The sequence below is a fragment of the Anguilla anguilla genome, chromosome 6, assembly GCF_013347855.1.
Source record: "Anguilla anguilla isolate fAngAng1 chromosome 6, fAngAng1.pri, whole genome shotgun sequence".
Lineage (NCBI taxonomy): Eukaryota > Metazoa > Chordata > Actinopteri > Anguilliformes > Anguillidae > Anguilla > Anguilla anguilla.
The window spans coordinates 55060749-55088650 of NC_049206.1; the positions used below are offsets into that span (position 1 = coordinate 55060749).

Sequence of the window (27902 nt, forward strand, 5' to 3'; positions counted from 1 at the left end):
TGAAATGTTTTCAATGTAGGGTTTGTAGTCACTTACCATGTAGTTAGACTGTCTGCAGTGTTTGGTTCAGTTACCTTCACACTGTCAATCTTAAATGTTTTTCATTAAACAGCTGGTTAGTTGAGTCTCTGCGTTCTTTTGAAAACACATGAGTCTCATGCTTGCGCAGCCATCAAACCAAAGCCTTATTGTATGCATGGGTATGTAAGAGAGATTTTACTTGCAGAAATTGCATACCATGCTGTCATTTAGAACCAAATTATCTTTGCATGCAGGCTTACAATTACAGGGTGAGATTATGTATTTATCAAATGTAATTAATAACAATACATGACTTCTCAAAAATGAGAAAGGGTAGAGGTGTACGCCATAATGACATATACGGTATCTCTGTCCAATGCACACCATCCACTGCTGATGATATCTCTGTTCAGAGATTGCTTTGGCCAATCACTATAAGAGAGGCTTAATGAGTGACATCTTGGTTAGTTAGGTTAATGTTGTTTTGCAGTGGAATTCCCTGTTAAGTATGCGCATCTAGAAACAACCGCATTGTTTGCTATATTTTTTTCTGGTTAGGCATGACCAGAAACCTCGATACAAGTAAGTTGTCACATATCTGTTTTTATAAGCACTTTCATAGTCGATCACAGGACAATCATTTGACTAACAATTGTACTGAGGAAAAATGCCAAATACCAACATTGTGATAGTTCAGTGAGAGTGGAACTTAATAATTCACAAGTGGCATGACACCAAAAAGGTTTAATATTTAAGTTTTAAAAATACTTTTTGTCCTAATGATAATGTTGAAAGTCACCTTGATACCTATGACAGTAATGGTAAGGGGGGAAAATATTCAGTCAGATATGAAGTTGAATTACTAATTGTAATGTAAAATCCTGATAGCCTACAATTGCTGCTGTTGAAAAATACAACGTGACTTTAACTCAAAGGTTCCTGTTCTGTGCTGTTTTCTCAGAAGTTATTTTCTATGTCAGAAATAAAATATAATAAAACCCCTTGCTTTTCAAACCATCATTCCACATATTCCAGATTTGATTTATCCTTTAAAGGTGTAAGATCAGAAATGATTAAATTTTCTTATCTGAACATTACAATGCTGATATAACACTCACTATAGGTAATCAAAAGCATTGGAGTTCTAGAACACAGACTTAGAATATAGAAAAAAAAATGAGTGTAGACTTCCATAAGTAAACTTTTAGTTAACACACAGAAATAATTTTCACAATTACAGGATGGATTTGTGTGTCCATTTTGTGCATCCATGTTTGTTTGTTTTTGCGTTAATCATATTCTGGGTCACAAATTGTCAACACGGGTTGTTTATTTAATAATTAAAAGTTCAATTGTGACACTATAAAAGTACAAAGAACTAGTTCGTAAAATAAACCTGTCTTGCCTGAGGGTCCTCTTAGCGAGCTTCAGGAGCTTTTACGTGACTGTTTCCCATAGTTCTCAATGTAGGCGTGTCCACCTCTAGTCTGCCCTAGATGCTTGTTTCAAATGTCATGTTCACTGTTCACTGAAAAATGAGTCCTTCAGAAGGGAGGATCGGCAGATTTGCGGTAAGATTTAGCAGTTTAATACGTTAATTCAGCTTTTTACTAAACCCTAAACAGGACCCTCATTTGGAGAGTGGTTGTTTGCGCAGACTGACAAACATACCTCTTCTTTTATGTGTAAACATTGTCTGAAATTCTTGGCATTGGACGTGACCTCTTTTCTTTACAAATTTTTTTCCATTGTTTATAAAAGGACTTTATTTCTGTAATGCACATATTGTACCATTTACTTTCAAGTTGAACATTTTTTTTCTCGGTTTGTTATTATGTACTTGATAATGTCTATAGATAATGTTAATGTTGACCTAAAAGAGACTGATAAACACACAGTTTTCCCTCTGGTTGAATGTGAGTGATGTGAGACATGAGTTTAACCGATGTTTGGGTTATTGTTTTATATTTATTCCTGATACAGTGTATTGCTCGATTAAACTTTCTGTGAACCTGTTAGCATAAAACAATATTTAAATGTCTGCTGCTATCCAGGACTCCCTGGAAGAAGACATTTTGTATCTCAATGGGAATTTCCTGGCTAAATAATATACCTCATAGCTCATTTTTATTTTCTATTGACTTAATTCCCACATTGGATTTACTTGTTGAATCATGTTGACCTTTGGGTTATGCTGAAATGAAAAAGGAATAAAAATAGAATAAATTGTCTTTGTACCCATGCAGGTATGGCAATATTAAAAACAATACTTGGCCTCACTGTCCTGCTGGTGATTGGGAATATTTTGGGAACAGAAGGCTTCTTAGATATCCCTGACTACTTATCTCAGGTAAGGTTTTGTTCAAGAGTTTCACAATTCACTAAAAGGTTACCTTCAAAGAACAGCCTTTGCTTGTTCAATTAAATGATTGCTTAGCATTACATATTGAACTGAATATTCATAGCACTATAAATTGATCCCAATGCACTTCAACAAGGCTTTATGCTAACTTTTTTTTTTCCAAGGGACGAATGTGCTGAAGTTTAAAAATCTAGAAGCACACAATGTTAGTGAATGTGTTCCTGAAGTATTTATCCAGTTAGCACACTTCAATTTTCAGGATCAAATGCTCCTAAAATGGGAGCACCGTAGAGCTCTTTTTAAAATACAGTCATTTTGTCCCCATGTGCTAGTTTTATGTATCTTGACTTCAGATGTCAATTCCTTGGAAGAAAATAGAGACATGTCTGTTATTAAAATAATTTTGTATAGAGTAAAGGCCCAAATGGCAGTAGTGTTAACATGAACTTTTTGGTACTTTTTATTCAGCACCGTGTTTTTTGCTTTGTAGGTTACACACACGGATGCTTATATGCCACTGGACCATTTTAGGGAGAAAAGAGAAGGTGAGTCAGTGTGATTCTCATGAAGGGATGGTGCATCACAGGCTCGAAAAATAAGGCCTTTAAGATGTGGACTTGAGCAAATGAACTAAATGTAGAAACAGCCTAAGATAGCCAATGAGGTTTACAATATTAGTGCAGCTGAGGTTGCAGACAATCGACCATTTCCAAATTGGGGTGGGAATTAGGCATCTTCATCCCCATGTTTGGCAATGAATTATGAATATATAAATAACCAAGTGTGTGCTGGTTTATCATAAATTTTGACAAATTCTTCACACAACTACTTGCAGCAGAATTACATGAGATGAACATTTGACTTTATGACATTATGGCCATCTCAAAACTATTCTTATGGAATGAAGCAATTGATTGTTTCTCACTATGGGTAAACTTTTCGGACTGAAGACTGCTCTTTCTGTTTCTGTAGCCACTGAACTCCCACTTGTTGAGTACATTATAGAAATCGAAGTCAGCGTTTCTGATGACGCAGTGGTAGATCAACTGAAGTCACTTTTAGACAACACTGACAGTTTTCCTTTTGAACTCAACCACGTGATTGAAATCACTGATGTAAATCTCACTACAGGTCAGCACATTCTGTTTTGAACTTCAATTTTAATTCAGTAATTTCAAACAAATGTCTTGTTTTTAGATGTAAAACAATAAGCATTTCATTTATTTATACTTTATTAAACATTTCTTGTCGTGGTTATTTTCAATGATTAACCAGAAGTAAATATATGGAAGTATGTATGTGTCATTGGTAATGTACAGCCGTGAGAAATAAAGTCCAATAATGGCACACTAGGAATTTCTCTCCTGTTGTGTCTCAGTGTGCTCCCCAGTTGATTCTGGTTTCCAGTGCAAATGTGAGGAGGAGCTTTCCTGGTCACTGGAGAGCTGCAGAAAGTATAGCAACTGTAGCGCCATCACTGCTAACACATGTGGATGCATCAATGCCATTCCACCCAATGGACCATTCTGTGAACTAAACCCAGGTAAGAAAGCAACCAATGTGTCAGGATGCGTGCGTGGGGGTTAGGACCCAAATGCGGAGGGGGAAAAACTCAAACTCCAAAAGGGGTAGAACAAAAGACTTTACTTAACAAAAAGGGAACACAAGGGAACAAAAGGCCTCGCAGGGCAACTCTTCAAACACAAAGGAAAACTTCAAAATACAGAACACAGAAAATCCAAAATCCAAAAGCGCATGGAAACAGAACATGGCAGGAACACATAGGGCAGGAACGTGATCAGAGGCATGACACAATCAACAAGGATCCAGCACCTGAGTCCAGGAGACGGGAACTTAAATAGACAGACACTGACGAGACACAGGAGGGCACCATGAACAATCAGGCCACGGAAAGGGAAGGGAAAACGAGACAGCCAGAAAACAATGATTAGACAATTGAAAACAATCATACAATTAAACAGGGGGGAGCAGGACACAAAACAGAAGTGCCGCCATCTGGCGGCCCAACAAGGGAAACACAGACAGGAAAACACAGAACCATGACACAATGTCTTATAGGTCCAGAGCAATACACTGAGTACATTCATCAGTTATTGGGCTTCAAATAGGCTATAACTGCATTCACAATTTATTGCTTCTCTCTATTGGTAGAACTTTCTGACTGAAGACTGCTCTTTCTGTTTCTCTGGCCACAGAACTTCCACTTCTCGAGTACATTATAGAAATCGAAGTCAGCGTTTCTGATGACGCAGTGGTAGATCAACTGAAGTCACTTTTAGACAACACTGACAGTTTTCCTTTTGAACTCAACCACGTGATTGAAATCACTGATGTAAATCTCACTACAGGTCAGCACATTCTGTTTTGAACTTCAATTTTAATTCAGTAATTTCAAACAAATGTCTTGTTTTTAGATGTAAAACAATAAGCATTTCATTTATTTATACTTTATTAAACATTTCTTGTCGTGGTTATTTTCAATGATTAACCAGAAGTAAATATATGGAAGTATGTATGTGTCATTGGTAATGTACAGCCGTGAGAAATAAAGTCCAATAATGGCACACTAGGAATTTCTCTCCTGTTGTGTCTCAGTGTGCTCCCCAGTTGATTCTGGTTTCCAGTGCAAATGTGAGGAGGAGCTTTCCTGGTCACTGGAGAGCTGCAGAAAGTATAGCAACTGTAGCGCCATCACTGCTAACACATGTGGATGCATCAATGCCATTCCACCCAATGGACCATTCTGTGAACTAAACCCAGGTAAGAAAGCAACCAATGTCTTATAGCTCCAGAGCAAACATTGAGCACATCCATCAATGAGTAGAATAATCAAATAGGCAATTACTGCATTCACAATAAATCTCCTTTTTTGGTGTCACAATCTTTTGCGTGACATTTTCTACAAATGACCGGTATTTTGACATCATTAGTACTGAAATTAAATTTCCTAGAACAAATACAAGAACACTCTATTTTTCGCCATAATTCACATCAGTGTTGCTCTAACTAAAATATTCTTTTCTTTTTCAGACTCAACTCCTTCTTCCACTGTGTCAACAAGTATATACTGGTTTATTTTATTTTGAGACACATTTTTCTCTCTTAACTAATTCCAAATATTCTCTCCCGTTTTCTGATTTTGTCATTCAGAGAAGTCAACATCTGTCTAGGAACTGTTATGTGATATTTGAGGAAAAACCGCAAAATTCACATCAGCTTTTCAATTCACTGCTCTTTTCTAAATATTCTCTCGTTCTGCAGACTCCACTCCTTCATTCAATGTATCAACAACATTGGAGCCAAGTATGTACTGGTTCATTATGACAGATTCTCAACTCAATATTGCATCTAGCCAGTTTTGTGTTTGTTTTGATCAGCAAGTTCAGTATTCAAGCTAGATTTTCAGATGTGTGTCTCAAAAATTGTGTCATTCCTAAAAGTCCAGGACTCTTTTTTCCCGCCAAATATTCACAACAGGTATCCACTTCACTGCCCTAACCTAAATATTCTCTCTTTCTGCAGACACCACTCCTTCATTCAGTGTATCAACAAGTATGTACTGCTTCATTATACTTGGAGACAAATGCTTCACTCATAATTGTGTCTAGCCAATCTTGTGTTGGTTTTGAATATCATATACTGTATTCAATCTATGTACATTTTAAAGATTTTGTTAATCATAAAAGTAAACAACTGTGCATGAATCATCATTTATAATTTTATGAACAGGAAACCAATTTTGTTTCCTCCAAAAATTTATATCAGTGGTTCACTTTACTATTCTTGTCTAAATATACTCTCTTTATGCAGACTCCACTCCTTTATTCAATGTATCAACAAGTATGTACTTGTTCATTATAAGTTGAGACAGATTCTTCACTCGCAATTATGTCTAGCCAGTTTTGTATTGGATTTAATCATCAAGTACAGTAATCAAACTACATTTTCAGATGTATATCATTGAAAGATTTTTTTCATTCATAAAGGTCAAGAACCGTCATTCATAATTTGATGAACAGGATACCGTTTTTTTTTTCCACCGAAAATTCATATCAGTGTTTCAGTTCACTGTCCGAATCTAAATATTTTCTTTTTCTGCAGGCACAACTCCTTTTTCTACTGTATCAACAAGTATGTACTGGTTCATTTTAATTTGACACAAATGCTTCACTCATAACTACTTGCTGCCAGTTGTATCTTGGTTTGCTTGTCACGTACAATATTTAAACTGCCTTTTTAGATGTGAATCATCTAAGGAAATGAGTGAAATCAGTGGTTCATTCAGAAAAGTGAAAAACTATGAGTGAACCATTATTTATAATTTGATGAAGATTCAGATTTTTTTTTCTTAATTCATATCACTATTCTTGTCTAAATATTCTCTCTTTCTGCAGACACCACTCCTTCATTCAATTTATCAACAAGTATGTACTTGTTCATTATAATTTGAAACAAATACTTCACTCCCAACTTACTTGTAGCCAGTTTTGTGTTGGTTTTGATCATCAAGTGCAGTATTCAAGCTACTTTTTCTGATGTGCATTCTAAAGATTTTGTCATTCACAAAAGTAAATAACTGTGCATGAACTGTGAATAATTTGATGAACTAGATACCCTTATTTTCACCAAACATTTATAGCAGTGGTTCACTTTACTGTCCTAGTCTAAATATTTTCTCTTTCTGCAGAAACCCCTGCTTCATCCCCTGCGTCCACAGGTATGCTCTGCTTCAAGATAATTTCAAATAAGTGTCTCACTCACTAATGCTTTTTGCCAGTTGTGTTTTAGGCTTGCTTTTCACGTACAATGTTCAATTAGTATTTCTACATGTGTATCTTTTAAAGTTTTTTCATTCAGATAAGTGAATACCTGAGTATGAATGCTAATTATCATTTTGAGCAACACGTTACAGATTTTCCCCCCAAAAGTGCAGTGGTTCACTGGCCTTTGCTACCTATCTCTAAATATTCTCTTTCTGCAGACACCAGTCCTTCATTCAATGAATCAACAAGTATGTGTTAGTTTATTATTATTTGAGATTAATGCTTCACTCAAAACTACCTGTAGCCAGTTTTGTGTTTGATTTGATCATCAAATACAGTATTCAAACTGCATTTTAAAATATGCATTTTTAAAACGTTCATTCATTAGAGTCAAGAACTGTGCAAGAACCATTATTTATAATATATTATAATATAATATAAGCCAGAGCCCCCTACATCCACCAAAACACCGACCGCAGCATCCAATAAGTATTGTCATTCACACAGTATGCTACTTGTTGCCGATTATATAAATAGTTTGATTCACATCAGAAATTCAAAACTGATATTTTAACTGATTTAAGGGGTAACTGCAAATAAAATGCCCCTTAAGGGCAATAAATATCTGTGTGATTGGTTGAATTATTGATTAACTTATCATAACATTTAATTATCTGTCCTTTAAGAAAAAACAGAGCCCTCTACTTCCACCAATACACAGACCGCAACACCCGGTAAGTATTGTCATTCACACAATATGCTGCTTGTTGCAGATTATATATATAGTTTGATTCACCTTGGCATTTCAAAACTGATATTTTAACTGATTTAAGAGGTAACTGTAAGTAAATTGACCCTGAAGGGCAACAAATATATGTTTTATTGGTTGACTTATTGATTAACTTATCATAACATTTAATCATCTGTCCTTTAAGAAAAACCAGAGCCCTCTACTTCCACCAACACACCGTTCACAACACCTGGTAAGGATTGTCATTCACAAAGTGTGCTGCTTGTTGCCGATTATGTGTATATATATATATATATATATATATATATAAATATATAGTTTGTTTCACATCAGAATTTCAAAACTGATATTTTAACTGATTTAAAGGGTAACTACAAGTAAAATGCCCCTTGAGGGCAATAAATATCTGTTAGATTGATTGACTGTCCTTTAAAAACCCAGAGCCCTCTACTTCCACCAAACCACAGACCGCAACACCCGGTACGTATTACCATTCACACAATATGCTGCTTGTTGCAGATTATATACATAGTTTGATTCACCTCGCCATTTCAAAACTGATATTTTTACTGATTTAAGAGATAACTGCAAATAGAATGCCCCTTAAAGGCAATAAATATCTGTTTGATTGGTTGACTTATTGATTAACTTATCATAACATTTAATACTCTGTCCATTAAGAAAAACCAGAGCCCTCTACGTCCACCAAAACATTGTTCACAACACCTGGTAAGTATTGTCATTCACAAAGTGTGCTGCTTGTTGCAAATTAAATATATAGTTTGATTCACCTCGCCATTTCAAAACTGATATTTTAACTGATTTAAGGGGTAACTGCAAGTAAAATGCCCCTTATGGGCAATAAATATCTGTGAGATTGATTGACTCACTGATTGATTTATCATAACATTTAATACTCTGTCCTTTAAGAAAAACCAGAGCCCTCTACTTCCACCAACACACCAACCACAACACCTGGTAAGTATTGTCATTCACAAAGTGTGCTGCTTGTTGCTTATTATATATATATATATATATCTATAGTTTGATTCACCTCGCCATTTCAAAACTGATATTTTAACTAATCTAAGGGGTAACTACAAGTAAAATGCCCCTTGAGGGCAATAAATATCTGTTAGATTGATTGACTGTCCTTTAAAAACCCAGAGCCCTCTACTTCCACCAAACCACAGACCGCAACACCCGGTAAGTATTACCATTCACACAATATGCTGCTTGTTGCAGATTATATACATAGTTTGATTCACCTCGCCATTTCAAAACTGATATTTTAACTGATTTAAGAGATAACTGCAAATAGAATGCCCCTTAAAGGCAATAAATATCTGTTTGATTGGTTGACTTATTGATTAACTTATCATAACATTTAATACTCTGTCCATTAAGAAAAACCAGAGCCCTCTACGTCCACCAAAACATTGTTCACAACACCTGGTAAGTATTGTCATTCACAAAGTATGCTGCTTGTTGCAAATTATATATATATAGTTTGATTCACATCAAAATTTCAAAACTGATAGTTTAACTGATTTAAGGGGTAACTGCAAGTAAAATGCCCCTGAAGGGCAACAAATATTTGTTTGATTGGTTGACTTATTAATTAACTTATCATAACATTTAATACTCTGTCCTTTAAGAAAAATCAGAGCCCTCTACTTCCACCAAAACATCGTTCACAACACCTGGTAAGTATTGTCATTCACAAAGTGTGCTGCTTGTTGCAAATTAAATATATAGTTTGATTCACCTCGCCATTTCAAAACTGATATTTTAACTGATTTAAGGGGTAACTGCAAGTAAAATGCCCCTTATGGGCAATAAATATCTGTGAGATTGATTGACTCACTGATTGATTTATCATAACATTTAATACTCTGTCCTTTAAGAAAAACCAGAGCCCTCTACTTCCACCAACACACCAACCACAACACCTGGTAAGTATTGTCATTCACAAAGTGTGCTGCTTGTTGCTTATTATATATATATATATATATATATATATATATAGTTTGATTCACCTCGCCATTTAAAAACTGATATTTTAACTAATCTAAGGGGTAACTACAAGTAAAATGCCCCTTATGGGCAATAAATATCTGTTAGATTGATTGACTGTCCTTTAAAAACCCAGAGCCCTCTACTTCCACCAAAAGACAGACCGCAACACCCGGTAAGTATTATCATTCACACAATATGCTGCATGTTGCAGATTATATATATAGTTTAATTCACCTTGGCATTTCAAAACTGATATTTTTACTGATTTAAGGGGTAACTGTAAGTAAATTACCCCTAAAGGGTAACAAATATTTGTTTTATTGGTTGACTTATTGATTACCTTATCATAACATTTAATCGTCTGTCCTTTAAGACAAACCAGAGCCCTCTACTTCCACCAACACATCGTTCACAACACCTGGTAAGTATTGTCATTCACAAAGTGTGCTGCTTGTTGCCGATTATGTATATATATATATATATATATATATATATATATATATATATATATTTATATAGTTTGTTTCACATCAGAATTTCTAAACTGATATTTTTACTGATTTTAGGGGTAACTACAAGTAAAATTTCCCTTATGGGCAATAAATATCTGTTAGATTGATTGACTGTCCTTTAAAAACCCAGAGCCCTCTACTTCCACCAAAAGACAGACCGCAACACCCGGTAAGTATTACCATTCACACAATATGCTGCTTGTTGCAGATTATATATATAGTTTAATTCACCTTGGCATTTCAAAACTGATATTTTTACTGATTTAAGGGGTAACTGTAAGTAAATTACCCCTAAAGGGTAACAAATATTTGTTTTATTGGTTGACTTATTGATTAACTTATCATAACATTTAATACTCTGTCCTTTAAGAAAAACCAGAGCCCTCTACTTCCACCAACACATCGTTCACAACACCTGGTAAGTATTGTCATTCACAAAGTGTGCTGCTTGTTGCCGATTATGTATATATATATATATATATATATATATATATATATATTTATATAGTTTGTTTCACATCAGAATTTATAAACTGATATTTTTACTGATTTAAGGGGTAACTGCAAGTAAAATGCCCCTTATGGGCAATAAATATCTGTTAGATTGATTGACTGTCCTTTAAAAACCCAGAGCCCTCTACTTCCACCAAAAGACAGACCGTAACACCCGGTAAGTATTACCATTCACACAATATGCTGCTTGTTGCAGATTATATACATAGTTTGATTCACCTCGCCATTTCAAAACTGATATTTTAACTGATTTAAGAGATAACTGCAAATAGAATGCCCCTTAAAGGCAATAAATATCTGTTTGATTGGTTGACTTATTGATTAACATATCATAACATTTAATACTCTGTCCATTAAGAAAAACCAGAGCCCTCTACGTCCACCAAAACATTGTTCACAACACCTGGTAAGTATTGTCATTCACAAAGTATGCTGCTTGTTGCAAATTATATATATATAGTTTGATTCACATCAAAATTTCAAAACTGATAGTTTAACTGATTTAAGGGGTAACTGCAAGTAAATTGCCCCTGAAGGGCAACAAATATTTGTTTGATTGGTTGACTTATTAATTAACTTATCATAACATTTAATACTCTGTCCTTTAAGAAAAATCAGAGCCCTCTACTTCCACCAAAACATCGTTCACAACACCTGGTAAGTATTGTCATTCACAAAGTGTGCTGCTTGTTGCAAATTAAATATATAGTTTGATTCACCTCGCCATTTCAAAACTGATATTTTAACTGATTTAAGGGGTGACTGCAAGTAAAATGCCCCTTATGGGCAATAAATATCTGTGAGATTGATTGACTCACTGATTGATTTATCATAACATTTAATACTCTGTCCTTTAAGAAAAACCAGAGCCCTCTACTTCCACCAACACACCAACCACAACACCTGGTAAGTATTGTCATTCACAAAGTGTGCTGCTTGTTGCTTATTATATATATATATATATATATATCTATAGTTTGATTCACCTCGCCATTTCAAAACTGATATTTTAACTAATCTAAGGGGTAACTACAAGTAAAATGCCCCTTGAGGGCAATAAATATCTGTTAGATTGATTGACTGTCCTTTAAAAACCCAGAGCCCTCTACTTCCACCAAAAGACAGACCGCAACACCCGGTAAGTATTATCATTCACACAATATGCTGCATGTTGCAGATTATATATGTAGTTTAATTCACCTTGGCATTTCAAAACTGATATTTTTACTGATTTAAGGGGTAACTGTAAGTAAATTACCCCTAAAGGGTAACAAATATTTGTTTTATTGGTTGACTTATTGATTACCTTATCATAACATTTAATACTCTGTCCTTTAAGAAAAACCAGAGCCCTCTACTTCCACCAACACATCGTTCACAACACCTGGTAAGTATTGTCATTCACAAAGTGTGCTGCTTGTTGCCGATTATGTATATATATATATATATATATATATATATATATATATATATATATTTATATAGTTTGTTTCACATCAGAATTTCTAAACTGATATTTTTACTGATTTTAGGGGTAACTACAAGTAAAATTTCCCTTATGGGCAATAAATATCTGTTAGATTGATTGACTGTCCTTTAAAAACCCAGAGCCCTCTACTTCCACCAAAAGACAGACCGCAACACCCGGTAAGTATTACCATTCACACAATATGCTGCTTGTTGCAGATTATATATATAGTTTAATTCACCTTGGCATTTCAAAACTGATATTTTTACTGATTTAAGGGGTAACTGTAAGTAAATTACCCCTAAAGGGTAACAAATATTTGTTTTATTGGTTGACTTATTGATTAACTTATCATAACATTTAATACTCTGTCCTTTAAGAAAAACCAGAGCCCTCTACTTCCACCAACACATCGTTCACAACACCTGGTAAGTATTGTCATTCACAAAGTGTGCTGCTTGTTGCCGATTATGTATATATATATATATATATATATATATATATATATATTTATATAGTTTGTTTCACATCAGAATTTCTAAACTGATATTTTTACTGATTTAAGGGGTAACTGCAAGTAAAATGCCCCTTATGGGCAATAAATATCTGTTAGATTGATTGACTGTCCTTTAAAAACCCAGAGCCCTCTACTTCCACCAAAAGACAGACCGTAACACCCGGTAAGTATTATCATTCACACAATATGCTGCTTGTTGCAGATTATATACATAGTTTGTTTCACCTCGCCATTTAAAAACTGATATTTTAACTGATTTAAGAGGTAACTGCAAATAAAATGTCCCTTAAGGGCAATAAATATCTGTGAGATTGATTGACTCACTGATTGTTTTATCATAACATTTAATACTCTGTCCATTAAGAAAAACCAGAGCCCTCTACTTCCACCAACACACCAACCACAACACCTGGTAAGTATTGTCATTCACAAAGTATGCTGCTTGTTGCAAATTATATATATACAGTTTGATTCACATCAGAATTTCAAAACTGATAGTTTAACTGATTTAAGGGGTAACTGCAAGTAAATTGCCCCTGAAGGGTAACAAATATTTGTTTGATTGGTTGACTTATTATCTTATCATAGCATTTAATACTCTGTCCTTTAAGAACAACCAGAGCCCTCTACTTCCACCAACACACCAACCACATCACCTGGTAAGTATTGTCATTCACAAAGTGAGCTGCTTCTTGCCGATTATATATATATATATATATATATATAGTTTGATTCACCTCGCCATTTCAAAGCTGATATTTTAACTAATCTAAGGAGTAACTACAAGTAAAATTCCCCTTATGGGCAATAAATATCTGTTAGATTGTTTGACTGTCCTTTAAAAAAACAGCGCCCCCTACTTCCACCAAACCACAGACCGCAACACCTGGTAAGTATTGCCATTCACACAGTATGCTGCTTGTTGCAGATTATATACATAGTTTGATTCACCTTGGCATTTCAAAACTGATATTTTAACTGATTTAAGGGGTAACTGCAAGTAAATTGCCCCTGAAGGAGAACATATATCTGTTTGAATAGTTGACTTATTGATTAACTTATCATAACATTTAATACTCTGTCCTTTAAGAAAAACCAGAGCCCTCTACTTCCACCAAAACATCTTTCACATCACCTGGTAAGTACTGTCATTAACAAAGTGTGCTGCTTATTGCTCATTATATGCTAATTGTTAATAGTAAATGTTAAGTTTTCAGCACGTGATGCTCTTTTACCATGAACGCATGATTCAGTAGTATTTTAACCGATTTAATGGGGAACTGCCAGTAAATATCTGTTTTATTGATTGACTGGTTTGGTGCATTCGCTTGATAATGGAATAATCTGTCATCTTTGTTCAAAAGTTACGACCAGCAGAATTTTGACCACAACAACAGCAAAAACAGCAAGTAAGTATTATCAGTCACACAGTTTGGTGATTATTAGTAGAAAAAGTGTGCTTCTCTTAATACTACTTTAGTGCTACTTCAACTAACTTGTGTCCACAAAGCGAGAGGCTGATCACAGGGAAACTCTACATTTTGGCACATGCAGTTTATTGCTCATAAAACCACAAGAAACTATTAGTAGTTATCAAACATGGCATTTGCTCACACTGATCATTAGAGAAGAGGGCATTTTTGCCTAAATTAATGAAGGCCCTTATAGTAGTAGACATTACCTTGTGTACCCAATCTCTAAAGCAGCATGGTAAGTGTGTTCAGTCAACTGTCCCAGGGACAGGGACCTGCTGAATCTCACTGCTCAGTAACATTCTGGCCCAGTTGTTAGTATTTTTATGTTTGTTTTGCAGAATTTGACCTGCAGATGTCATTTAGGATTATTGGCCAGATTTATAGTCCTAGTTTGAGTGACACTTCCTCTCAAGAATATATTCAGTTGGAAATGATCGTCAGAAATGCTGTGAGTATTTGCTTTTTAAAATGTATTGTCATTTGGGTGTCACTCCGGTTATATCAGAAGTCCAGTTCTTGTTTGAGCTTTTTCTATTTATTTTTTATTTCAGTTTAGTGTTCAGTCATTCCTTTAAAATATATTTTCATTTCAGGAAAGTGAAAAACTGAATGAAAATCTATTACTGTACATTAGAAAGACTGGATTTGGCTGTTTTCACATTTTCATTATACTGTATAAAGCCTTTGTTTTAACACCACTGACTGCCCGTACATTTCTCCAGTGTGTAAATTATTGTGTGTTTTGATAATCTGGTCTTACGGTTATGAACATTACTATTTCGTACAGATTGATAAAATCTACAGGATGACAATTCAAGAATACATTGGAGTATCAGACGTTCGCTTTTCGTAAGTATACGGGAACTGTACAGTGGTGGCCCTATAGCCTATCTGGTGCCCTAGACAAAACTTCGAATGGTGTCCCCTCCAACTCACCTGCTCCCATACACTGTCTCAGAATCACATAGAAAATGAATGAGTTAGATTTCACTTTGGTACAACATGAATACCTTTCAGTGGTCCACACCGTGTAATTGCATCTATGTGGGTATTGTCCCCCATTCAGTACTGTGCTATAATGCAGTATATGTCATTCCTGTAAAAGTGTGCATAACGTTCTTGAGATGTCATTTTCAGTCCCTCAAATCGCATTCAATTTTTCCTCTTATAAACAGGAGTGGCAGTGTGATCACAAGCTATAAAATGAGGACAAGCAAAGTCAGTTCCTCTGACATTCAGGAGGCAAACCAAGCAGTTGTAGAAACACTTCAGAGCTATGATGTTGAGCCCACGTCCTTTACAGCAGCTCTCATAGGTAAGCTCAAAAACACTATTTTCATAATTCATAATGTTTGGATTCTTGGATTCTTTGTTTTTATCCCAAGCATTATGGAGCTCACTGTATTTATGTGAAATCAGCAAGTGCTTATTTGTGGGCCAATGTCTTTCCTCTTTAGAAAATACATTTGAGGATTTGCCTATGGTGTTTTCTGGAGATAGCATATCTTTGCGTTGTAATCCAACTGTGGACAAAAAGGGAAATCCTGTAACCTGGAAGGTGAAGGGAAAGAATATTAAAAATAATTCAAAGTATACAATCGACAAGGAGCAATCAAGTCTCACAGTAAAGAACCTTGTTACATCTGAAAGTGGTGAGTAATTAATAAGCAATAGATATCCATTTCTCTGAGATTGACTGAAATGGTTATTAGTCCACAACACTTGTACGTGACCCAAGTCATCATAAAGATTTAGCAACTTTTTAAAATAATGCTGTACACTGCTTGGCTTCATTTCATCAGTCAACAGGTCAGTTGGGTGGGTTGCCAAGGAGTCAACATTCTCTCTAAAAAAAAAAACCAAGTGATTCTGGTATTATGTTTTCATAAGGCTAAATTGTTTTCTTTTTTTAAAACCAATTTTCACCAAAAAATACCCAGATTTTTAAAAAGATGATCTGAATTTTATCCCCGATTTTGTTGCCACACATCAAACGTGTTTTTTTTACGTTTTTTAAATGACCGTGTATATATCTTCTTTATTTCCACAGGAACATATGAATGCTCTGTGAAAATTGGCGTTGTGGAGTTTGTCCGAAAGCAGAACGTTACAGTCCTGCCTGCGCCCACGGTGTTTGTGAATAACCACGTGATCAGCAGTCCATGTAATACAGCAGTCAAGCTGGAGTGCTGTGGAAACGTGCATGACATCCGCCTAGAGTGGATCGATAAACAAAGTGGTGACACGCTGAGTAATTCCCAGTTTTTTTTCGTAACGTGATGTTATTTCCAATAACATAATATTTTCATCACGAAGCTGAGCTTCCAGGGCCTGCTTATATGCCGTGTTTGTTGTTTCTCCGGGTATGAATATGATTAGTATCAATTACACTGTATTCAGAGTTGGATAGAAATGTGTTCGTACCAGAATGGTTATGTAAATATGACATCTATGCATCTATTTTAATATTTTTATGTTTTATATTTTAATATTTATATAATATGTTTCCCCCCCTGCAGAGTTCAGTGAAGATAACTGTATTACAATGGACAGGAGATGCCAAAAAGTGGAAACCAGAGTGTTCATTTGCAAAATGACATTCAGAAACAAGGCTTTCACACAGGAAGTTACCTTGCACTTTTTCAAAGATGGTCAGTGTTCATTGGTTTGACCTGAAGATTTGAAAGTGTAGTTGATCAAAATTACAGGTTTTTACTCATTTCCACTGTAAAATGTTTTACATAAAATTGCACTATGATAATGACTTGTGATAAACCGTATAAAAATACTCCCTCACACTTTTAAATTACTGCATTCATGTAATTACCTTGCATTCATTTGGCAGACGCTTTTATCCAAAGCGACGTACAATAAGTGCATATCGAAGGTCACTGGAACAACTACAAAACACAGGTCCAATAAGGCACAACACTCATCATGTAACAGCTATTCATGGCAATGAACACATTAAGTCCCATTCACACAGTGAGCATAGGCTAGGTGCTAATTTCAGGATTGCAGGATGCATAGGCTAATTGCAGGATTAACCCAAGTACATGTGGGCTCAGTTTATCATGTGGAGAAATATTAACCTGTTCATATGTCACATGACCAATGGCGCTGTCCGGTAAAGCTGATCTTTTTCACAATTCCCTCCAGGAGAGGAATTTGATTGTAAGAACGATAAATATGGCCCTGGAAGAGAAAATGGCATCGCTGTCGTAGGCTGCAAACAGGGCACAGAGGGCAGCATAACTGCCCGATGCGAGAATGGCAAATGGAAGGTCGTGAGCAGCACCTGCCTCCTACCAGAAATTAAGGAGCTACAGTTGAAATCAATGGTAATATCCCGTTCCTCATTATAAGGTCACTGCTAACCACAGAACATGTGATTTGGTTACACTGCGTTTATACATTTGGATACTCCCTAATTGGTGAACTGTTTATTTTACCCAATGACGATAAACAGAAATTAAAATGGGTTCAACTTCCGTAAACTGTTTAAATCTTAATTGAACACTTGCACAGTCAGATGCAAGATGTGCAACAAGGAGTGATATAAAAATACACAAATACAGTGTCAGCAGCAGTCCAGTGGCGCAAATTTACTGTAGCTTTACCCTGGGAGTGAGAGTTTCAGTTGGCTGGATTTTCCCCTCTTGACTGCGCGGCAGTGACCCCTCTGTCTGATCAGGGAACTGCAGCTGGTGTCATTGAATCAACAGGCCAGGGCCCGGTGTGGCACGGCCGCCACGAACATCCAGGAGGAACCCGCTGTGCGTCGGTACCTAGAGCCGCTGCCAGTTGGCCTGCCCTCTGTGCCTCATCCCGGTCATTGGGCTCTGAGAGTGACTGGAACGTCCTCCTGAAAGCCCCATAGGCCTTACTTCTTCCACCAGAGAAGGAGGCTCAGAGGCGATGATAACCCTCAACAAATTAGATATTTCATTTTGCCATCTCTTTTGTTCTAACCTGCAGGTTCTGGATCAGGAAGGCATTGCTGATTTTGTGATGGAACTACGTAATGTCACCGGGATATCAAAAGATGAAGCAGTCATTTCAACTACAAATATTGTGGCCGTTGTGAACATACTGAACAATATTGTAAATGTTACAAATGGAACTTATGTCAGCAGTACTGTGATTGAGGTATGAAATATTGGCTATTTATTTTCCTAGGTGACAACATTTATACTCACTATAATACTGTAGCATTGCATCGCCTCATATTTACCTTCTTTCAGTTTTTTTTTTCAAGACAACTAATTATCATGCATATGCAAGGTTGAAGCACAGTGACATTCTGAGTCTGACTGAGTTTTCCTTTTTCATTTTCAGAATTTTCTGAATACTGTGGATATTTTAGTTGCTAAAGAAACGGAAGGAACATGGGACATATTAAATGCAGACAACGTCAACAACATGACTAGCTCTGACTTACTGAATTCAGTAGAGGAAATCGTAAAGGTCATTGAAGACACTTTCATCAACATAACAACATCCACAATGCAGTTGGACAAAACAATATTCTTTGATGACTACAACATATCCTTTTCAAATTCAAATGACAAATTAAGCATGTTGAAATCAATGCCTCGCTTCCAAACTGAAATTACTACTGTACACTTTCGCACCCTGGACATAGTTTTACCGCCACGGAACCTCACCAGTTCGGATAACACAATTAATGGAGCTGTCATATTAGCCTACACGAACAGCACAGTTGCTAACGTTACTCTGACATTCAAAATAAGAAACACAACACTGGGCAATCCACAGTGTGTCTTCTGGAACTTCACAGAAACAGCCTGGGACTCATCGGGGTGCGAGGTTAAAAATGTCGGGAACGAGAACATAACGTGCGTCTGTAACCACCTGACCTCCTTCTCCATATTGATGTCACCTTTCATCCCCGAAGCAATCAGACTCCTTTTGGATTTCATCACCTACATTGGAGTGGGCATATCAATGGGCAGCCTGGTCCTGTGCCTCATCATTGAAGCCATCGTTTGGACCGCCGTCACCAGAAACAACATATCGCACATGCGGCACGTCACCATCGTCAACATCGCTGTGTCCCTGCTGATCGCAAACATATGGTTTATGATTGGGGCGGGCATATCGGATATTGATGAGAAGACGCCAGTTGGACCCTGCAGTGCTGCAACTTTTTTCATCCACTTCTTTTACCTGGCCTTGTTCTTCTGGATGTTGATTTCAGGCATCCTGCTTTTTTACCACATGGTCATGGTCTTCTCTCACATGTCCAAGAGGGTGATGATGGCCATCAGCTTCACGGTAGGCTATGGCGCCCCCCTAATCATTGCTGTTGTCACGGTTGCAGTTACGGCACCACAGAATGGATACTTCCAGCAAAAGGACGCTTGCTGGCTCAACTGGTTTCAGACAAAGGCCCTCCTTGCTTTTGTGATTCCTGCCCTGGCCATAGTGGCCATAAATTTTATCATCCTGGTTGTGGTCCTGTATAAATTGATACGGAGGGGAGTGGGAGAGAACCAGACAGACGAGAGAAACGCTTTGGTGGTCATCGCAAGGTGTGTCGCTGTCCTCACCCCTTTCTTTGGGCTCACGTGGGGATTCGGAATAGGAGTCATGGTCGCACCAGAAAGTGTTGGCCTCCACATTGTGTTCGCCGTTCTCAATTCATTACAGGTACTTGTAAATGTTTATGCGTTCCGGTTTTATGCAAGTGTTTTTACATTACACTTAGTTTATTTGGTGAGCTTGCATATAATAAAATGATCAAGGCAACATTTTGCTGAATATTTAAGGGAATTATCGCTTTTCAGTACATCTGTACTGGATATGTACTGATTGTGTCTTACACAATTATTTAGTCTGCAAACACAGATGTTAAAAACTAAAACTAATGCTTTGTGTTTTTCTTGTGAAGGGTTTCTTTGTTTTAGTGTTTGGAATACTGTTAGACAGCAGGGTAAGTTCCGGAGTTTTAACATTATTTATATGTGAATTTATTGCTGGAAACAATTAGAAGAAAACAATTTAAAAAAAAACATTTTGTGCAGAACATCTTGTGTTCAGAATATTTGTCATTTCCTGGAGTAATTGCCTGTTCTTTTCCTGCAGATACTAGCAGCATTAGCAGGGAGATTTTCATTTATACACCCAAGTTCCAACCGCACAAGGGTAAGTGTCTGTGTGAGGAGGGGTGGGTGTGGCTCAGGTGTTAGCAGATTGTTTGTAGCTAGCAACTGCAATGATGCAACTGAAGAAGCACAAGTACAGCAAAGTGAAACAACAAGCCAACAGGGCTCGTTCAAAAACCAACCTTGGAATTGCTTTCCTTGATGGTTACAGCTATGAAAAAAAACAGATATAAAAATAAAAAAAATGGATATAAAATCAAAAAATGGAGGTAAGTGGGCGGGGTTGATGAGGACGAGACTACTTTTATTTTAAACACAGGGTCACAGCAAGGCTAAAAATCCCGCATAGTATGTTTTTAATCCTGAATATTTATTTTATAGAGCACAAGTCTAAATCCCTCTTCGTCAAGTGGATTGGGTCCGTTTCAAAGACGACACAGAAGAGGTAAGTGGACTTGATTGAGAGCTACCTATAAAACACATAAGTGTGAGATTATTTGAAATACATTATGGTTGGTGTCTGTGGGTCTTATATGTTTGGACATACTCCTTCAATACTCGTTTCCAGTTAAATCAAGGAAATTTTAGACTTGCAGCACAATCATAAGAGTGTCATGTCATGTTACATGTCCCATGTCCCATGAGTGTCGTGTCATGTCATGTTACATGTCCCATGCAACTTCACAATTCACAGCAACACCAAAAATTACTTTTTTTCCCCAGAAACATATCATGTCCCAGAGGCTGCATCCTCAACCCAATCAACTCCTGCTTCACAATCTTTCCTCAATACTTAGTGCTGTTCAGCATGGCTGTCTATGTTGTTATATAATTATATACCTATCAAGATCATGGACATACTAATGGCCAAATGTCAATGCATATTATTAGTTTACAAAGCACCGTTCTTTGTCAAGATTTTTATTCTTCTTCACATTCTTCTCATTTTGTAAATACTATTTTGTCTTAACGGTTTTGCACTAGCCATACCAAATGCATCATGATTTTTGTACTAACCATACAAAATACATAACCATTGAATAGCACTATATTGTATGTGTTTTAATGCCTTTTTTGTATGTTGAAAATGTGTTTTTCTTCAAATATATTATACAGTGTCATGAAAATGGTTGTCCCCTTCCTGATTTTCTTTATTATTGCATATTTGTCACACTGTACATTTGTCAAGGTTTCAGATCTTTGGACAGAATGTAATATTCGACAAAGGGAACACAAAACACATTTCTAAAATAATTTCATGAATTTAATGAAAAAACCAAAATCATATCAATTGTTATGACTCCTTGTGAGGAGGAAAAAGGCATTGCTAAAAGTGACCAACGCGGCGTGTTAAAAACCCTCAGTGTTCCTTCTCCGGATGACCGCGATGATAGCCACCGTCAAAGCGACCGTGCCGGCGGCTCCACCAATCAGCACCCCGAGGACATTCCCTTCGATCCGCTGGCTCTCGCACATTTCGCCCGTGTAGAATGTGGCCCGGCTCGTTGCACATCTGCAGCGAACGAGAAAATGCATTGTCCACAGCATGCGTGCAGTAATCAGTGCCCAGAGCTGCAGTCGTTCTCCTGAGCACACAACGGGACTGCACATCCTTTTTTTATTAGATTTTTTTTTTTTTTTTAGCACTGACCGAATGAAAATGTATTCATGTTTGTGGCATCCCAACCCGAATTAGCAAATTTTTTCATAACAATTTGTTTTTCAACTCCTAAGCTATCAAGCAGCTAATATCTCTATTTACCAGCTAACATCACTCATAATAATTCCCAATAGATAACACCGGTGACCCGTAATTTGGGTTGTGACCCATAGTTTGTACCCCTGCTACTGTAGAATGTCCTGCAGTATTAGTGACTTTGACTGTAAACGGGGCCCTGCCAAATCAAAAACCAATCATCACTAAATATTGGCTGCAGTATTGGCCTAAATGTATGTAAAACACTGGCACGTCACTTTCAGTTAAATGCTGAGCAGAGAGAAGTATGATGTGAGAGACGATGGCACTCATGCACTGTTAATTTACCGAGAGGTATTTATTTATTTATTCATTTATTTATTTACAGTATTTTTTTTGTGTGTGTGTGCTTATCACATCATATTACAAATGATTTTGTCTGGTGTGGGCTGGACTTGGGTTGAGACGGGCGGAGTTTGCTTCACCTGCATGTTGCCTGTCCGTGTCGCTCTACACACGCTCCCCCGTTGAGACAGGGGTTGGGTCGGCATGGATCGGCGAGGACGGATCGTGCCTCTCGCTGTTTCGGGACCTCAGCGGGGCCCACAGGATTCTGATGGGACGTTTCCACCCGGTCCCGCAGAGGACCGGCTGGTTTTGGCTTGACGGGAACCTCTGACTTCACCAGATGGGTCAGATCTGAAAGTGTTCACGGTCACACCAATGTGCACATTTGTGTATTTCCATTAAAAGACTGGGAGCTAGTTTTGAATATATTTACCTTCAAAGTCAACGGTTATAATGAGGTCATCGTTCTTCAGGAAGCTTCTCCTCATGAGCTGCTGGTGTGATATAAAAGTGCTCCAGCCAAATTCAGGGCCTCTGTAGCACTGGCAGGACTCGTCCCACACTCCTCCGGAGCTTGGTTTGTTCCACATGGGGTCCAATTCTGGGAAACACCGGAAGCGCATACTGACACTTCGGAATTCACCCATTTGAAAAAGAGTCACAGTGTCACCGTGATTAATGCAAGCCTGTCCTTGCTCATCCCCTAAGACGCTGTTTCAGTGTGTGAAAGAGGAGAGAGCTGGCCCGACCCAATAAGCAACATACTTATTCTAAAATACATTTCATTTATAATGTTAGGTTTGCCCGAGCGGGGGCGGGGGGGGGGGGGAGTTGGGGGGGGGGGCAACCAAATGAAATCCTGCTTAGGGCCCCTCAAAGAGGAACTGGTACCTTGCCAGGGTTACCTGTATAAAGCAGTCCCGCGGGGTGCTGCATAACTGGCCAAAAAAAAACAAAAACAAAAAAACGGGACAATCCAAACCAGAAGAGAAAGAAAACAAGTGGCTTTAAATAATCCGGACGAAGGTGGCGGTTTACCCGTGGTGAAGCTCCTGCTGGCCGACATTCGAAGCCGCGCGTCCGGATCCTGGTCCATGGCGATTACGGTGGCCTGGCGGTTTGCCGCTGGCCACTCCAGCACCCCGTCGTTCTCCCCGCTGGACAGGTGGAGGTACGCGCTCACGTAGCCCGCCGCGGCGGCGGCTTTGCCGTTGGGGTACACTCGGACGCCGTAGCCGTAGCCCTCGGGGCTGTAGAAGAGCGGACTGGCGATGGCTTGGCCGCTGGGCGTGGTCTGGAGCAGGCGGGTGAAGTTGCGGATCTGCCAGACGTTGCCGGGGCAACGAGCCTCAGACAGGGTTATGTCGTCGATGAAAATGCCGCCACTTGCGCCCGGCCCCACGACGCCCTGGAAGACGTAGCGGAACTTGTCCTTGCTCTGGAGCGTCACGTGAGCGATCTTCCAGGACTCATCTCCATCGCCTGAAAAAGAACAGAGGCAAAAACAAGAACTGAAGATGTTTTGTTACTCCACAGATCTGTTCCAATAGGGTAATTACATTTTAATTAAATATGATCTACCAAAAAAACTTCTGTATGAATCTTACACCATATTACACTTCAATAAAAATGACTAGGCCTTCTTAAGAGACATTCTAGACAACACCAATACGAAATGTATTACGTAAAATGTAGGCTGTTTCCACTGGATTCCCACAAAATCTGAAAACCACACACATAGTCAAACAAATTCTCAAACACCTTCTGAAAACATTGAACGATTAACAGTCAAGTTACCTCACATGCATAGGCAGAAACAGTACACTTATCATTACGTAGTGGTTTAAGTAATACTGGTAAACGTGTACATGGAGCACCTTTGATGGTGTGCACTTTCTTGAGTTTACGGACGTTCCCTGTGCCATCGTCCGCTTTGGTCCAGATGACGAGCACGTCGCTGGTGTTCCTTGTGGTCTTGTAGAAAAACTGAAGGCACTGCTGGGTCCTCTTGGGGTACAGAATACGAGACTCCAGGACGGCACTCTTACCCACTTCCAATCCGGAGGTTTTGAACTGCATGTAATATCCAGCATCTGCAAGAGAGTGTGTGCTATGAGTTAAGACCATGGTCATTTTCCAAACTCACACTCCCACCTTATTAAATTACAGTTATTGAGTGAGTCTAAGCAAAAATATGACAGATGCTGCAAACTCCATTCTTGTTTTTTTGCCACAGTGGTGGGGGTTGAGGTGGATTTCCTCCTCATCACTGTAAAGCATTTAAGAGTGAGAAAAACGACATAAATACAGTGAACTATTATTGTCATCGTTGGTAATAGTAGTAGCAGCAGCAGCAGTAGCAGTAAAAGTATTTTACCTCTGCAGCGCCCAGCCAGGGTTTGATCCTCTGACCCAGAGGTGCTCAGAGTCTGGACCCAATCGGCATCGTCCTCCTCGCTCTGGGTCATGCCACATATATTGATCTGCTCGAAGGAGCACTGGTCCAAGAGGGTTACCGTGGCAGCTGAAACAGGAACCAGCGATGACAGGAAATGAGGAACGCTGACCCTGAAACCTGTGCCCCCCCCCCCAAAAAAAAATATTTTCTGCCCAGAGGAAAAGCTCTCCGTGAGACTGCTGCACTTACCGCACTTGTACATGCGGTTCAGCCTGACCAGGTCAACCGCACTGAAGTCCAGACGCTGGCCGATGATCTCGTTGAAGAACGGGATGGCCGTGGTGATGGTGGGCACGGATTCGTTCTTGTTGAAGGAGAGGGGCCTGTAGTGCATTATTGATTCGTAGTCGTAGGGCGTGTTCAGGTCGGTGATGAAGTCGTCCTCATACTTGTTGAAGTTGTGCTCCTTTCCTGTGAAAATATAAAGATTTGAATCCTTTGAATAACACAAATATGTCTGGGCTGTTTACTTACTAATGGTATAAAGCCTTATATCAGAGTAACCTAATGTGAGTGGTATATCTTTTAGGAAGATACAAAGCAAATGCAAAAAGGCACACAGACAAAAAGCAACCAATTTAGGAATTTAAATCTCTAGAGAACAGAATTGCAATCAAACTAGAATAGCTACTTTAAATCTAATATAAGGATCAGGTATTTTAAATTCCTAAGGTTTGAATCTGAACTACCATTCAGTTTGGTTGAGATTGCCACAGTGTTTTTTCAATCATTTTCAGAAAATTTAGCGTGGAACATACCAGGAATGATTTGATCCCACCAGATCTTGACATAGTCATCCCGATCCGATCTGGATTGCTCGTGGTAAAATCCCAGCGCGTGCAGAAGCTCATGTTCAACGATGGCCTTGCTGTCACACCTCTCACCAATGGAAACATTCTGGCCCTCGTGCAGATCTCCCACAAACGACCAGCATCTGTCAGTGTGATTGTTACAACAACGCTGTCTTCCAAATACAATATAATACAATTCATTGCTCGTTCACACCTGCAACTGAACAAAGTGTTTATCAGTGGAGCAGATTCTCTCAGAAAATTACATCTGGTAGAATGGGAGCTATCTCCAACCACCTCAAAATTTGTGCAAACTGGTGCTGAACTCTTCCCCCAAAAACCCCACTTTCAAATTTATGAAGAATATTTTTCGATTCTAACTAGATATAAAAAGGCGGTTTCACGACATCTGTATTTTGATAATGATATTTCTGGAATCCTGCTGAGTATGATGATTGGAGAAATTGATCTGTTAAGGTTTTTAGCTTCTTCTTTTTTTAAGGAAGACTCTGTGAATGGAAAATACAATACACCCAAGCTTAAATAAGAATACTGAAGATCTCACAAATTCCGTCCATAGCTCGGCCATAGTCAAATCTGTTTATTCCTTAAGATATCGTATTTATATTAACCCACAACAGGGGTCGTAAAAACCAAAGTCGAACAAGCAGACAAGTTGTTTCGGCTAAGCTCACCCGCTCAGTTTCGTGAAGGACAGGTACGTTTCCTCTCCTTCATAGGGTTTGAAGTCCACACACGATTTCAGACGGTACATTTCAAATGCTTGGAGAATCACGCCTTTTGCGTTCAGATCTTTAAAATAGAAAATTAAATGGTTTCAGTGGAATTTAAAATATTAAGTGCTTTTATGCCATCAAAACCTAAAAGCGGGCAAACACACTCAGTTGTTAGCTTTTCAACCGTGTGTAAAGCTTTTATTACTTACCCAATGAATCAGTTAAAATGTAAGGTATGGGAAACTTCCATCTTGCAGTCTCATCCAATATTGCGTTTCTTTTTGGCTTAAAAAAAAACAAACAAAATGCAGTGAATAAATGCAATAGCCTTTGTTTAGTCATACAGGTTTACTGTAGATAAGTTCGCTTACATCTCCTGCAATATCCCCCTCAAACAGTTCTCTCTCGGATTCTGAAACACAGCAATATTACTGCGGTTATGGGAACAGCAATATATCAGTTTTAACTGTAAGATATTTTTTAGGGATACACTATAATGTTCAGTTGACAAATCAAATATTTTTGAAGAGAATATTACCTAGATTTATTTCAGGAATATCATCCCTTAACTCCCCTCTGTCAGCTTCATCATCTATTCGCCAAAAGAAAACAAAAATATACAATTTCACATGTTTACGAGTAAAACATCACCTCAGTTATTAAATTTTATATTATAAAATGTCCATACCAGGAAGTGCTGGAATTGCTTGAACCTGAAAATGAAAGACACCATTACAATCCCAAAATTTCACTGCGTTGCTAGAAAGGGACAGCTTACGCAGTTTAGGTAGGATACACATACCTTGAATATAACGAATATAGTCAAAACAATGATTCTGAATGATGGATTGAAGACCATGTTTAGTCCAGAAAGACACGCGTTTCTCTTGCAGCGTAAACGCCTCTGTAAAAACAAGGGACACAGATGTACTTTGAGCTAAATATCATAAGCAGAAATTGCTGGTGTCAAAATACCTTCTTTATGATATCCGTAAAAGACATAAATACTTGGAGTCATTCAGTCATTCTCAGTTACGTTTGCTTTGCAACTGTCAGCACTTGTCTATGCGTTATCTTATCATTTTTCTTAAATGATTATCAAAAAGTTTATGACAGTTATGGGGGTGTTTTTTTAAGTATGAAGGTATTAAGTATTAATTTTGATGTTTAATTTACATCAGTGCATTTAAATCCTTTTTGCAATTATCTCAACTGTATTTGGACGAATGCTGTGAATTGGATTCTGTAGCCCCATTCGGGGAGTTTCTGAGGTACAACAAGCAGTTCACAACTATATGTGCCAATTTTCGTTCATAAATTTC

General features: G+C 37.9%; 2 protein-coding genes and 1 long non-coding RNA gene across 3 annotated transcripts in view; 2 read left to right on the forward strand and 1 right to left on the reverse strand.

Annotated features, from left to right (window-relative positions):
- LOC118230344 (adhesion G protein-coupled receptor F5-like) overlaps nucleotides 1-21554 on the forward strand; it is a 42571-nt gene extending 21017 nt beyond the window's left edge. Inside the window, exons 28-32 of the mRNA XM_035423258.1 lie at nucleotides 19575-20095; nucleotides 20337-20378; nucleotides 20531-20590; nucleotides 20932-20995; nucleotides 21274-21554. Coding sequence (XP_035279149.1) covers nucleotides 19575-20095; nucleotides 20337-20378; nucleotides 20531-20590; nucleotides 20932-20995; nucleotides 21274-21347 — 761 coding nt within the window. The 3' untranslated portion in view covers nucleotides 21348-21554. The remainder of the gene's footprint in view (nucleotides 1-19574; nucleotides 20096-20336; nucleotides 20379-20530; nucleotides 20591-20931; nucleotides 20996-21273) is intronic.
- LOC118230346 lies at nucleotides 4674-5475 on the forward strand. The gene is made up of 3 exons (XR_004765831.1): nucleotides 4674-4752; nucleotides 5000-5164; nucleotides 5435-5475. It is a non-coding gene; the product is annotated as an uncharacterized LOC118230346 (long non-coding RNA).
- Nucleotides 21555-21683: 129 nt separating the features above from the next.
- Nucleotides 21684-27546, reverse strand: mep1a.2 (meprin A, alpha (PABA peptide hydrolase), tandem duplicate 2). The gene is made up of 14 exons (XM_035423263.1): nucleotides 27383-27546; nucleotides 27269-27293; nucleotides 27119-27172; nucleotides 26952-26992; nucleotides 26790-26865; nucleotides 26539-26656; nucleotides 25811-25986; nucleotides 25242-25463; nucleotides 24972-25118; nucleotides 24472-24687; nucleotides 23633-24076; nucleotides 23028-23195; nucleotides 22732-22945; nucleotides 21684-22063 (listed from the first exon to the last, which is right to left on the reverse strand). The coding sequence occupies exons 1-14, from the start codon at nucleotides 27437-27439 to the stop codon at nucleotides 21901-21903; spliced, it is 2121 nt and encodes a 706-aa protein (XP_035279154.1). The 5' UTR covers nucleotides 27440-27546; the 3' UTR covers nucleotides 21684-21900.
- Nucleotides 27547-27902: the final 356 nt, after the last annotated feature.

Excerpts from the sequence above, each read along its gene's own strand:
- mep1a.2 (XM_035423263.1), bottom strand. The coding sequence starts at position 27,439 with ATGGTCTTCAATCCATCATTCAGAATCATTGTTTTGACTATATTCGTT. Across the intron at positions 26,866-26,951 it reads AGGGGGATATTGCAGGAGAT|CCAAAAAGAAACGCAATATT; the intron begins GTAAGCGAACTT and ends TTTTTTTTTAAG. Across the intron at positions 22,064-22,731 it reads CACGGACAGGCAACATGCAG|ATGTGCAACGAGCCGGGCCA; the intron begins GTGAAGCAAACT and ends CGTTCGCTGCAG.